This window comes from Halyomorpha halys, unplaced genomic scaffold (assembly GCF_000696795.3).
Source record: "Halyomorpha halys isolate HHAL.00 unplaced genomic scaffold, Hhal_1.1 Scaffold619.1, whole genome shotgun sequence".
Lineage (NCBI taxonomy): Eukaryota > Metazoa > Arthropoda > Insecta > Hemiptera > Pentatomidae > Halyomorpha > Halyomorpha halys.
In genome coordinates, this window is record NW_027110189.1 from 529,804 (window position 1) to 542,975 (window position 13,172).

The window sequence follows — 13,172 nt, forward strand, 5'->3', positions numbered from 1 at the left end:
TATATAACAAATAGTAAACATATTTTATATTATCGAAATTTCATTGTCACATGTTACGAAAGTAACCTTCTTTTACTTTTTAATAATTTAAAAGTTACGTCTAACAACTAACATCCTGAATTCGAAAATTAATTGTCTTAGTAAACAATAGAAACATTGAATTTACTTTTCATTACTCTGAAATGTTTGTTTGTTTTTTTCTTATATACACAATAGAATGGAAGCTGTAATGAACTACTTAGCAAACATTTTCTTTTTTTTTTTTAAATTAACTGAAATTATCAAATATGCAAAATATAATTCGACTAATTAATCTCAATACATAATGATATTTAATCAAATATTAAAAGCATATCTATCTCAGCAAAACATACAATTTCATAAAAATACATTAAACAAATAATCCAGGATACGGTAACCTGAACGGACAGCGTTGGAGCTCTTTCCTTTTCTCGTGTTTATTAGACAGTTCTATTCCACGGTGCTCTGGCTTTATGGGACTGAGGCAGGCAATGGTTAAAAAAAACATGAGTTACAATGAACCATTATTTTCAACAGATTCGTGGCCACTTAACCGAACAATGAATCGTGTAATCGCATCCCTTATGTCAGTCTAGTTCAGAACTCTTTTTTTTTATTCTTTCTGTATCCAGAACTTTTTTCTCTATACAACTTGTATTTCCATTTAATATCTGTTTTCTATAATATCCCAATAGAGTCCACAGACAGATTGATAGGTCAGAGCTTAGATTTTTAATTCCCCCGATTTCTATCTTTGTTCAATTATTCTGAATTGTTTTACCACATGTTTAAGGACCTTTGATTCATATTTTATGGTTTACTGCTTGTTTCACGGTTTTTATTCCGTATTATACAACATAAATCCATTCTAGATATAATGTTTTTATAAAATATGGTATGATGTATTCTACTCAAACCACTACTAATGCACAGCTGTGAAGTCTAAATCCTTTACAAAAAATTTACAATTATTTCTAACTAAAGTCCTCAGAATCGCAGTGGTTTGTAATAAATAGCCAATTGCATCGGGAACTATAGATGTAATCAACTGACGACTTCATTAAAAAAAACGGTTCATAAAATTACAGTTACCTGCAACTAAAGGAGCAGTAACACACAACTTAAAAATTCCAAACTCATCTCGAAGACTGAAGCCCACGCTGCTAAAGGACATTTTGCTAAAAATTCAATAACATTATCCATATTACTTCTATTTTATTTATTTTTTTCTCTTCGTACGTTTTTCAAATTAACTTTTTTTTTCCAAATCACATTTACCCTTCGCGTATACCGACGACTCTTGGCCCACAGTATCCTTTAATAATACCTCTCTTATTCCTGTTTAACAGATCCGTTACTTAGGACTGTATCTGGACAAAACACTGACATGGAGTCCTCATACTAGACTTAAAAGACAGAAAACAGCTCGTCGATTCCGACTATTACAATATTTACTAGACGAACGGTCTAAACAGCCATTCCATTACAAAAAATCTACGTTACTATTATAAGGCCTATCTGGACATGCGCAGTTGAGCTTTGGGGCTCTCCTAAACCATCAAATTCCTCACGAATCCAATCCTTACAGTCCAAAATCTTTAATGCTCCTTACTTTGTCACAAATCAAACCGCCCATCAGGACCATATGTTCCATATGTTGCCGATTTGGCCAGAACCAGATACCAATCCTTCCATGACAAACATCCCAACCACCCAAACCAATTCGTTTCTAACCTGGCTTGTCCTTCATTACCGAATAATCCTCCTAGGCGTCTAAAAAGAAGATGGCCTCGAGATCTTCTCCTCTAGAAATGTTGGAGTTCTATCAATTGGTAGATTCTCCACATGTTTGTATCAAGTCACTATGTCAACTACAGCAAATTTACTTGTTGTGTAAATTTTTATAAAGTTGTAAATATCCATAAATAAATTATAAAAAAAAAACGTTATTATTGCAATTAAATCCGAGTTTTGTTAATCACTGAAGGAACGGTTTAAGCGAATGGAAGTATCCAATTGTAGTTTAAGTTCCAATTTGATTTAATCCCATAACTGTTTCATGTATTTGTTTATTTTCTATTTAAAAAAAAAGAAACACTTGGTACTTCCTTCCTATTTTATATATAACTATCTTCATGTCAACGTTTGGGACGAGCTTTCTACTATTTGGTTTATATAGATAATTAAAATAGTATCTTATATCTTTTAGGATGGCTCAACAGTTCGCCAGTAAATTGTGAATTTTTTGAAGACTGTAAATTTGGCACTAAGATGATTGTATTTACGTTAGTGGTTGGCGGAGCACCGCACCTCAGCCGCAGCCGGGCAGCTCACACCACCTGCTCGTTCCCGCGGTTTGCCCAATTACATATTTATAGCTATACCTTATTTACTGTTTGTGAAAAAATTATCTGTTATGCTTTAGTGGAAAATAAAATCGAATGTTTTACTGAAATATTCATTTAATAGGCAATCGTTTGCCAAATATTATTTTAATTAAATAAATTAATCCGTTAGCCATGATTGATTATATTTTATTTATTTATTTAACAACAGATCAGCCTGATTGACTTTACATGGTTAATATAAGTTACATTTTTTTTTAACAATTGATTATGGGAGGGGGATATAGTTTCGTATAAAAGACATCCCTAAACGTTACAATTAAAATAAATAGATAAAAATAATAATTCTTAATAAAAGAGAAATATAACGACATTTGTTGACCTAGCATAACAAACAATTGCCCTCTATTGGGAAAAACATGTAAATTTAAAAAAAGGTAAGGAGAAAAAAATAAAATAAAAAAGAAGTAACGTCAGTGATAGAATTAATAAATATAGGATTTATAAGAGAATTTTCTGTATCAGTTCTTCAGTCTTCGAGTCGAGGTTGGATTTCCCAAGTTATAAGTCACTGCTTATTTAATGTTGGAAATTGGGAGTGGAACTTCATGAATCGTTTTTTTTACTCCTCCATTGACTCCATTTGTAATTCTCGATGCAATTGACTATTTATTACAAACCAAGGAACATCCACTTCAATTCTTACGACTTTATTTTGAAAAGATTATATTTTTTTCTGTTTCGTAAAGGCCGCTCCCCAGACTTCACAGTCTGAGAATTATTTTAAAAATAAGAACATTTCTTTCTAGTTTCAATTTGGATTTTATATTTAGGATAGGATATAGCATTGCTAACCTTGCGTAGGTTTGAGTTAGTTTGATGTTGATGTAGTGATTCCAGGTAAGGCGGCGATCTAGGTGAATTCCTAGATATTTGTTACACTGGTAGCATTCCATTTCACATTTTTACCAATCTACTGGTACAAACATTACTGACTGACAAAATCCAGCAAGAAGACTGAAACGCCTCGGGAGCAGGGATCTGCTACATTAGGTGGATTTACTACTTCAGGAGTGTCTTCATTGGAAGGTTTCTCCGCTCACTAATTCATATCAATCCTGTACGGAGGTGGTCTAAAATTTACGGTACGTGTCAAAAGACACATTTTTTTAAATTATTTATTTATTGTAATTTACAACTGTACAACATAATACAATAGGTAAATATGTTGTATGTTTCATATACACTTGAAAATCTTGGGAAGGAACCACCCATTGGTGGTACTTCAAACATTAATTTAAACTAGAAGGTCCAGTGGCCATCTTCTTTTCAGACGCCTCGGAGGATTATCAGGGATTGTTAAGGATGAAAGATTAAGAATTAATGGGTTAGCAAGGTTAAGGAGTTTGGAATAAAAATACGCATATCTGTTTTGGGTCAAATCTGCAATGAATGGGATGTTAAGGTCTTTATGAATGAGTTTATTTGTGACGTAATAAGGAGCATCAAGGATTTTACGTAGGATTTTGGATTGTAACGATTGGATGCGGGAAGAATTTGATGGTTTGGTGGAGCCAAGAGCTTAATTCCATATGTCCAAATTGGTCTGATTATTGTAGTGTATACTAATTTTTTGTAGTGAATGGGAAGTTTAGAGCGTTTGTCAAGTAAGTGTTGTAGCAATCGAAATCTACGAGCAGTTTTTTGTCGTTTCAGTCTTGTGTGTGGATTCCAAGTAAGTCTCTTGTCAAGATGGAGTCCTAAGTATCGAATCTGTTCAACAGGCGTTAGTGAAAAGACATATTTAAAATACAAAATAAATAATGATAATAATTATTCGTGTTTATACTGAATAATAATAGTACAATCTGCCACAATAAGAATTAGCGTCGTAAGTACTCATTCATAGCATATATTCAGAAAAATAAAGAACGAAAGAAAAAAGAAAATAATAAAAAATGTTATGCGAAAAAAAAAATACAGTTACGATATAAATTAATCAAAATAAAAAATTATATACAAGATAAAGGAAATTAAATTTAAGCAGAAATAAAATAGACAAAATTTATATCCTGCCTTGAAAACTCCAAACCCAGCTTTTAAACCGTCGTGTAGAAGTCAAAGCAGGGCTCCAAGTGTGAAAATTATAGATAAGATTTTTATTTTGAGCAACAAAGCAGTTGTAGTATTATAAACATTCGGTACTTGCTCTATTAGATTAGATTTACCTATTTTATATCTTTATCTTTTAGTCCTCACTAACGCCTGTTGAACAGATTCGATACTTAGGACTCCATCTTGACAAGAGACCTACTTGGAATCCACACACAAGACTGAAACGACAAGAAACTGCTCGTAGATTCCGATTGCTACAACACTTACTTGACAAACGCCCTAAACTTCCCATTCACTACAAAAAATTAGTATACACTACAATAATCAGACCAATTTGGACATATGGAATTGAGCTCTGGGGCTCCACCAAACCTTCAAATTCTTCCCGCATCCAATCGTTACAATCCAAAATCCTACGTAAAATCCTTGATGCTCCTTATTACGTCACAAATAAACTCATTCATAAAAACCTTAACATCCCATTCGTTGCAGATTTGACCCAAACCAGATATGCGTCTTTTTATTCCTAACTCCTTAACCATACTAACCCATTAATTCTTAATCTTTCATCCTTAACAATCCCTGATAATCCTCCGAGGCGTCTTAAAAGAAGATGGCCACGAGACCTTCTAGTTTAAATTAATGTTTGAAGTACCACCAATGGGTGGTTCCTTCCCAAGATTTTCAAGTGTATATGAAACATACTACATATTTACCTATTGTATTATTTTGTACAGTTGTAAATTACAATAAATAAATAATTAAAAAAAAAAAATTTAGTCCTGAAGAAGACCTGCAATGTGTGTCGAAACGTTTTTTCTTGATAAATAGTTATAACTTTTTTTTAAAATTGTTGTTCTCCTTATCACCAATGTATATATGTGTTAATCACTAAACATTTTTTAAAAACAAAGAAATTGTTTATTTGCATTCTTGTTTACTGATGCACAAGACTTACTAGAAATATGTAGCGATTTAATAATTTATACGATATAATATGTGAAAAACAATATCTAAAGGTTTTATAAGATATATTTTATTTCAAACATATTAAATAAAAAATAAAAATGTAGCTTTTGTCTTCTGTAAGGGTGGATTATGGTCTAGTGGATAAAACATTGGACACGTTTTCGATACGTGACTGGGATAGTGAATTTTCGTCACTGCCCTCTATATCTGATATTGATTCCGTGTTCGGCCATCCTCCGTCAAAAGAGTACCTGACATTTACCATCCTCCTGTCGGTTGTATTTTTGTTTGTTAGTAAAACTGTTTTAGATTACTAATTTACAACAAAGTTAGAGAAGTAAAGGAACAATTTAAAAAAGATATGCTTTCTGTAAGTAATGCTCTTAGTTTAGATATATTTCCTATAATCGTTATCTTCCGACAGTAGAATCACTGTCCGTTGTAGAGTAAGCCGTGAGAGGACATGAGATTTCCCGCGCCCGCGCTTTAACCAATGGACTAGAAGGGATTTATGGCGGGAGTGCGGTCTGATAACGGCCAGTAGCTCTTCTTTCTCTCAATGCCACCGTTCGGATTTTCTCGAAGTCTGATAATAACGGATAGTAACTTCTGATTATTATTGCTACTGGAACGAGGGATCTTTATCTTAATATTAGATTTACTTTACTTTTCTTACAGCCTACATAGAGTATTAGTAAAAAATAATAATACTGTGAAACTTCTGAAAAACGTAAATTCACAAAGGATACTTCATAGGATATTTTATCCGTTATACAGTGTCTTCCACTAAAAGGGATTAATTTAAAAATAAAACAATTTACCTTTTACTACTTTTTTACAATAATACCCCCCATAAGTACAATAAAACCAAAAATATGATCTTATCCTATTTAAAAAAAACAGTCCGATAGAAATCACCATGTTCATTCCACCAAATTCTGGTTTTATTACAATAAAAAACTTTTAAAAAAATATTTTAGATAAAAAGTGTTAGAATAAAAAAAATTAACCTGATTTTTTTTTTAATCTTTGAAATGTTTCAAACTCTCCAATTATTTTATTAGACGCTTACACAGGAATTTATTCTCGTTTTTTAGATTTCAAATGCCTGGCTAAAAAATAATTTGGAATAAAATGAATGTTCGTTGAGGTATTTGAGGAAAAACGTAAATTGGAGTATTGTTTTTCTTTCCTTTTTTCTACATTTTCCTGATATGAACAGTATATACTTCATTTTTTATCAAATTGAAATACTGTATTGTGATTGCTGCAAAATGTAGATATATAATAAATTCTAAAACTATAACTGTTAAATAAAGTAATAAAATGAATATTCAAATATAAACCTAGATTAATCCAAATCAAAGGAGAAAAAGTAGTCTACTTTAGAAAAATTGAATTTACAAGCGTTAAATTAGAATATGATATATGTTTATTATTTTACTTTATTTTATTATGGAATGAAATATAATATTATTTTTTTGTTCATAAAATTATATTTGATATTGCTACACTAAAATATTAATTCAAACAATTGTAGAGAACATAATTGGTTAACGGGAATTAATGTCACTGTTTAATATTTAATTTGTATTTCCTTGCGTAGTAACAAGCCGGTATATTCAGCTTCTCCCTTCATACAATATAGTACTTTAGAGGGAAATAAAAATAAAATAAAAAGCAATGAGTTTTTTTATTGAGTTATTATAATAAATAATCCATTGAATCAATAAATAACAATAATAAATAAAATAAATTTTATTTATAATAATAAATTATAAAAAGTCGTTTTTGTTTAATATATAAGTCATATCTGCAGATATTAAACTGTTAAAATAGCCTAAAGCATTTATATATATTTACTGGCTTCAACAGTACAATTGTATACCAGGATGTTATATTGCAGTAATATGTATGTTGCTTATCTGCAATAATAATCCATCGAATCAATATGTCCAATCAATAATACAATGATAAATATAATATATGTATCTATCTAATAAAAAATTATATAAATTCGTTTTTGTTTATTAAATATGTAATATGTAAGAGAACAGTAGTACTTTTTATGTAGTTATATATATGTTGGAATCATCCACTGTGCCAATTAACTTGTGCTTGAAACTTAGATATTGGGAATCTGAAACAAACTAGTAAATACATTTAAAAAGTTACTTATTTTAAGACCAAATTGAATATGAAATTAAAAAAACTAACTTAATTTAAAAGATACAGCTACTTTTTATTATTTTCATTCAATACCAGATACTTACATGGTTCATTTAATATTTACATACAGTAACAGTTACATATATTATTTATCAGTTGATTATGAGGAGGTATAGTTTCCTACAAAAGACCCCCAACTAGATACAAAGTTATAAATAAATAAAAAATATGATAAATTAAACAGATAAAAATAATAATTCTTGATAAGAGAGTAAAGTGAAGTTAATAACAACAATTCCTTATACATTCATGGACCTAACAAACCAAACAATTGCCCTCTAATGGGAAAAAACAAGTTAATTTGAAAAAAGGAAAACAAATAATAAAATAGATAAAACTACTTTTCGAAAATTAAAATCTGTACCTCTATAACCCATTAAAGGTCAGGGATTCAGTACTTTTAAGGAAGTACTGTTTCTAGACCAACAGTTGTGCAAGGAGGTGATTATTAGGTCAGAATCACGCTCGACCGCCAGATTTTACCCAATTTATGAGGCTGGGTGAACCACAGGAGAGCTCCAGAACCTACAGGGTTGGCTCATGGCTAAAGTGTAACAGAAAACAATATTCTGCCCAGCCGGATTCGAACTCATGTCCTTGGAGTTAGTAGCATAGTGCCTTACTATCTTACCATGCATACACGTATAAATCAAAAACAAATTTAAAGATGATATAAAAATAAAATTAAAGCATTCTAGGAACTTTTGGAAATGAAATAATGCATTAAAATTGTATTAATGATAATCATGAATTCTTCCCTCTTATAGCTTGAGGTAGAAAACAATTAGTATCAGAATATTAATAATATTAGAATAGTCATTTCCTAAGTCAGTTCTTGATATTTTTTAAAACTTGTAATAGGAGAGAATAAGTTAACAGGAGCTCACTTAAAGACACGGCACTGCCAGGATTGTTGAGATACTGTAAGCTCCTACTTCCTTGTGACAATATAATACTTCTGAAATTGACCAGCGTCTCCCCGTCTATACGACTTCCGTTTCATCTCTCCTTGCGTCACCAAATCAATTTATTCACATATATTTTTTTTAATGTGTTGTAGAACGTTTGTAAAAAAAATTCACTTCAAAAATTACAATATGCCTGTAGTCCGCAAAGGACTGATTGTATAATTACCTAAGATCAGATAGGCAGCGAAATTAGAAGTGAAACGAGATCTGATAAGGGCAGGTAATGTGAGGAGATAATTGTCTCCAGTATTCCGCCTAATAGGGGGCCCTTGCTCCGCTACTGCTATGATGTAATAGGGCTACTAACTAGGATATTATGGATTGTAACAAGGGTAAAGGGGATTCTAAAAAAAAAATCTTTATGTGAGACATTAGTTCTTGAATTTTAGTTTTACAGTATCTTCGGAATCGAAATCCCTTTAGCTATTAACTGGTTTTGTTATTATCCTCCAATACAATTTTATTTTACTTTCAAAAGTCGGAAAGGTATCGTATAAAAAATAAAAAAAATAATTCTATATCATTTTAATCAGTTGCTCAATTATTTTTAATTACTCGAAAAAAGTTAATGACTAATTTTATTATGTTTACTGTCTTCATTTTTATTTGACTTTTTTTTTTTTGTTCATATCTTAAGCAAATACAAAAATAAAATTATTTGTAAATTATAAGTATAAATAGAGAAGACCCTCTGAGAGAGTAGAGAAAGGGATTTAAAAACAATTTAATGGGATTACTGAATGGAATATAATCCTGAATATGATTATAAGACTCCGAAACGTCGACGAAAAACAAATACTGAATAAAGACAACAAAAAAGAAGAATTGTAAATAATAAATGTGGACCGTGAAGACAATAGTGTTGAAAATAAGATTTAGAAACAATTAATGGGATTACTAAATATCATATTATCCTGAAGATTAGGAACGTGGTCAAAAGAAAATTAAATTAATAAATACTTTAAATTAAAAAAGAATAATTTCAAAATTATTAATGTAACAAAAAACGTTCTGGAAAGTGAAAATGGACAAAACAGCAGGAGGAAAAAGTTTTGAATTAGAAATGACAAACTGAATATTAAAAATACATTTTCCAATGTTTAAAAATTTATTTAATACTATTTTTATAATTAATTTATCCATTAAATATAGTAGTAATTTATTTATTACTTATACATAATTAATTTATATATTCTTAACTTAAAGATAGATTTTTTTTTTTTGTTTTATTGTAAAAAGTGTATAATTCTGGAAAAATCCCAGTGGTTGAGCGTAAATCTGACAAAACCACCTCTTTGCACAACTGTTTGTCTCAAAACAGTACTTTCTTTTCTTTTGAAGGTACCAAGTAGCTAACCCTTCATGGGCTGTAGGATTTCAAATATTGAAACATTTTACAGTATTTTAATATTAAAACCTTTTTCCTGACCTGGTAAAATACAAGATATAAAAAAAAAAAAAAATCAGAAATTTTGATTTAAAAGAATTTGAGAAGATAGAGATGAAAAAAAAAGTCTCGTGTTTTATATTGATTTAATAATTATAAATACATTTGTAATTTGTTTAATTATTTTTATTTTATTTTACAGGAGGCTGAAAGTGCCATAACTGCTATGAACGGACAGTGGCTTGGTAGCCGAAGCATCCGGACAAATTGGGCTACTCGCAAACCACCCGGCCCGAAATCGGATGGTGAGTCCGTTTTAAATTTGTTTTTTTCTAATTTATTTTATGTCTACATTACTGTTAGTTGTCTATGTTTTATGTTGTTTTTAATCTTTTCTATGTGTTCTTTTTTTCTAAATGTTTTTTGTTTCTATATGTATTATTATTTTTCATAAATGTAAACTAATCCCTTTATTTTTTATTAATTCCTTGTGTAATTACAACGGAGGACAAGATAATTTTAATTTTTAATCTTGTTAGATTATTATTAAGTTAAAATTCACATAATTTGATTTATATTTTTTAATAAATCATGAATACTTTATTTTAAAAATAAAATTTCCTCAACTTTCACATAATTCTAAATTTTAACTAACTATACAATCTTTTAGCATTTAATCTATAATAGAAAACTGTTGCTTGTTCGGATATTTATTGTTCTGTTAAATTATTAAAATTGTACCTCATTTTTCGGATTCATATTTGCCGTTATTTAAAACAATCCGTAGTTTGCTTTAAAATATGTTATCCACTTAAAATTCAATTTTCTGTTTTTAACGTACAAATAAGAACGATTTTTTCTATGTAAAATTGGTATTATTTTGTAATAAGTCTGTTATTCTAAGAATATCTAAAATTTAAACATTTTCAAACTGCAATCTAAAAATGTCAGATACCTACAGAATTTTTTTAATTTTATTATAATGAGAATAAGCTAATGGTTCGAAAAAAATATTTATAATTATATTTTACCTACGATACATAGAAATCACTCACATCATGTATGTGTGTATAGTTGAAGCGCCCAAGTGGGAAAGACAATTTGTAAAAAATATTTAATTTCCGTTTAATCATGGATAATACAATCAAGAAAAATAAATCAAACTTGTATAGTGACACCCAGTTTCATGTTAATAGTCATAATGATTTTTAGGGTCTAGATAAAAAATTAACTACTTAAACTAAATCATGCCATAACAAATATTTGTTTTATACAATTTTTAACCGTTCTGCCGGAGTTATGTTATTTATATGTTAGGAAAAAAATTGGATCTATAGGTTTTAAGTGGTGATTTCATCAGATTTTATGAGCTGTTTTTTTCCGTTTTTATTTCTTAAGAATGTTTTTCGATCAATTGTTAATAAATTATTTCTTGCTTTGTAAATTATTAGAAAAAAGTTGTACCTATATGGTATTTGTTTAATGAAAAAAATTGGACCATTAGATAGTTTTCCTTACAATTATGTTGTTAGGCCATTTCAGGTGAAACCTGAATATTTAAACACTCGTCCTGTAATTGGTTTATTTAGTTATTATATATTTTTTCTATCGATTAATTGTGTTATTTTTCTATTTCTATATTCAACTTTTTTTTTTATTGGTCAAAATTATTGCAATTAGTATTTTACTGGTAAATATTATTCTTATTTTTATTTTTTTTTTTTTATACTTTTATTGAAATACTACATTCTGCCACGCTCAAGGAAAAATATGTATTAGGGGTGTAAGTACACAATCATACCATATGTACTTATTAACTAACAATAAAAAGTAAATACTAATAATAAAAATAATATAATAAAATAATTTAGAATAAACTAAAATGATTAAAATTAAAATTAGATATTCACAACATAAATAAACACAGACGGATTGCTGAGTTAAAAAACAACTGACGTAAATAAAATAACTATTTATAATATTCATTATTCTAAGAACAAATATTACCTGTATATATAAGAAACAATACACCTGATATCAATTGTTTCATTCATCGTTAAATTTAAATTTTCTTTACTTTTTTTTTCTTTTTATGAATGGGAATTTATCATTATAATAAAAGTTCATAGTATTTGAATAACGTTCTTCTATGTCATCATAGACGTTTTAGACGTTGCTGCTATATATGATTCGTAATTGTGTTGAACTTTGAATGTTGTTAATTATTATAATGTTTTACTTCTCCTCCTAACCAGGAAATAATGCAAGCCGATTCTTCGCATTAAATATTTTACATTATTATTCATATTTTTAACACGGTAATGTTTATAATCTACCAGGAAGTTGGGGGTGCTTTATAATTAATTAAAATATATATATCGTATCAATTACGTGGATTTCAGTAAGTTTAATTACAGATCCTATTATCTTCTACCCTTTTTAGCATTTTTAGACCAATGTATATTGGTTGCAATAACACTAGTTTATTGATCATGAGCAAGTCACCTCCTAGCACAACCGATGTTTAAGGTATAGTACTGAACTCTTGACTTTTCATGAGTTATAATGGTACAGGTACATACACTCTTAAAAAGTAAAATTTTAAGTAGATTTTAAAAGAAAAGCAGTAATTACCACCTTTTTTTTTGCGGCAGAATCATTTTTGATACTAGTAGAAAATGGTGGAACCCTTTATGTAGAAATAGGAATATGATAGAACCCCTACACTATCATTTGATTCAAAGGAGTGGTCCTTTTCAACAAAAGCTAAGAAAGGCTAGGATTCCTGCATAATTTGAAGAAAATCTGATATGCTTTGGGTCAAAACTGTGTAGATTTAATATTGAATGACCCTAATTTCCGGATTTATTTCCCGAAACCTGTTGAGAACCAATCATATGTTAGCTAGGCATTTAGGGGAAAAAGGTCTAGAAGAAGGAATGGATTTGGGATTGTGGAACTGACCAAACAATAAAACATGAAATAGTTGGAAATATGCAGGTATTTAGTGAACTTGATGGCCACTTCTTGCCTTCAGTAGTGTTAAAGTAGAAACATATGATTTAGTCAGGGGGACAAAGAAAAGGTCATTTCATCTGGCCCAAAACGGCCAGTCAGGTCACCTTAATTAGGTTATAT

At 29.4% G+C, this 13,172-nt stretch overlaps 1 protein-coding gene across 2 annotated transcripts in view; it reads left to right on the plus strand.

Moving 5' to 3' along the window:
• Positions 1-13,172, plus strand: part of LOC106684799 (nucleolysin TIAR) — a 511,771-nt gene that overhangs the window by 358,477 nt on the left and 140,122 nt on the right. For both annotated transcript variants that reach the window (XM_014427074.3, XM_014427075.3), the window contains exon 4: positions 10,237-10,339. In XM_014427074.3, the coding sequence (XP_014282560.1) occupies positions 10,237-10,339 (103 nt within the window). The remainder of the gene's footprint in view (positions 1-10,236; positions 10,340-13,172) is intronic.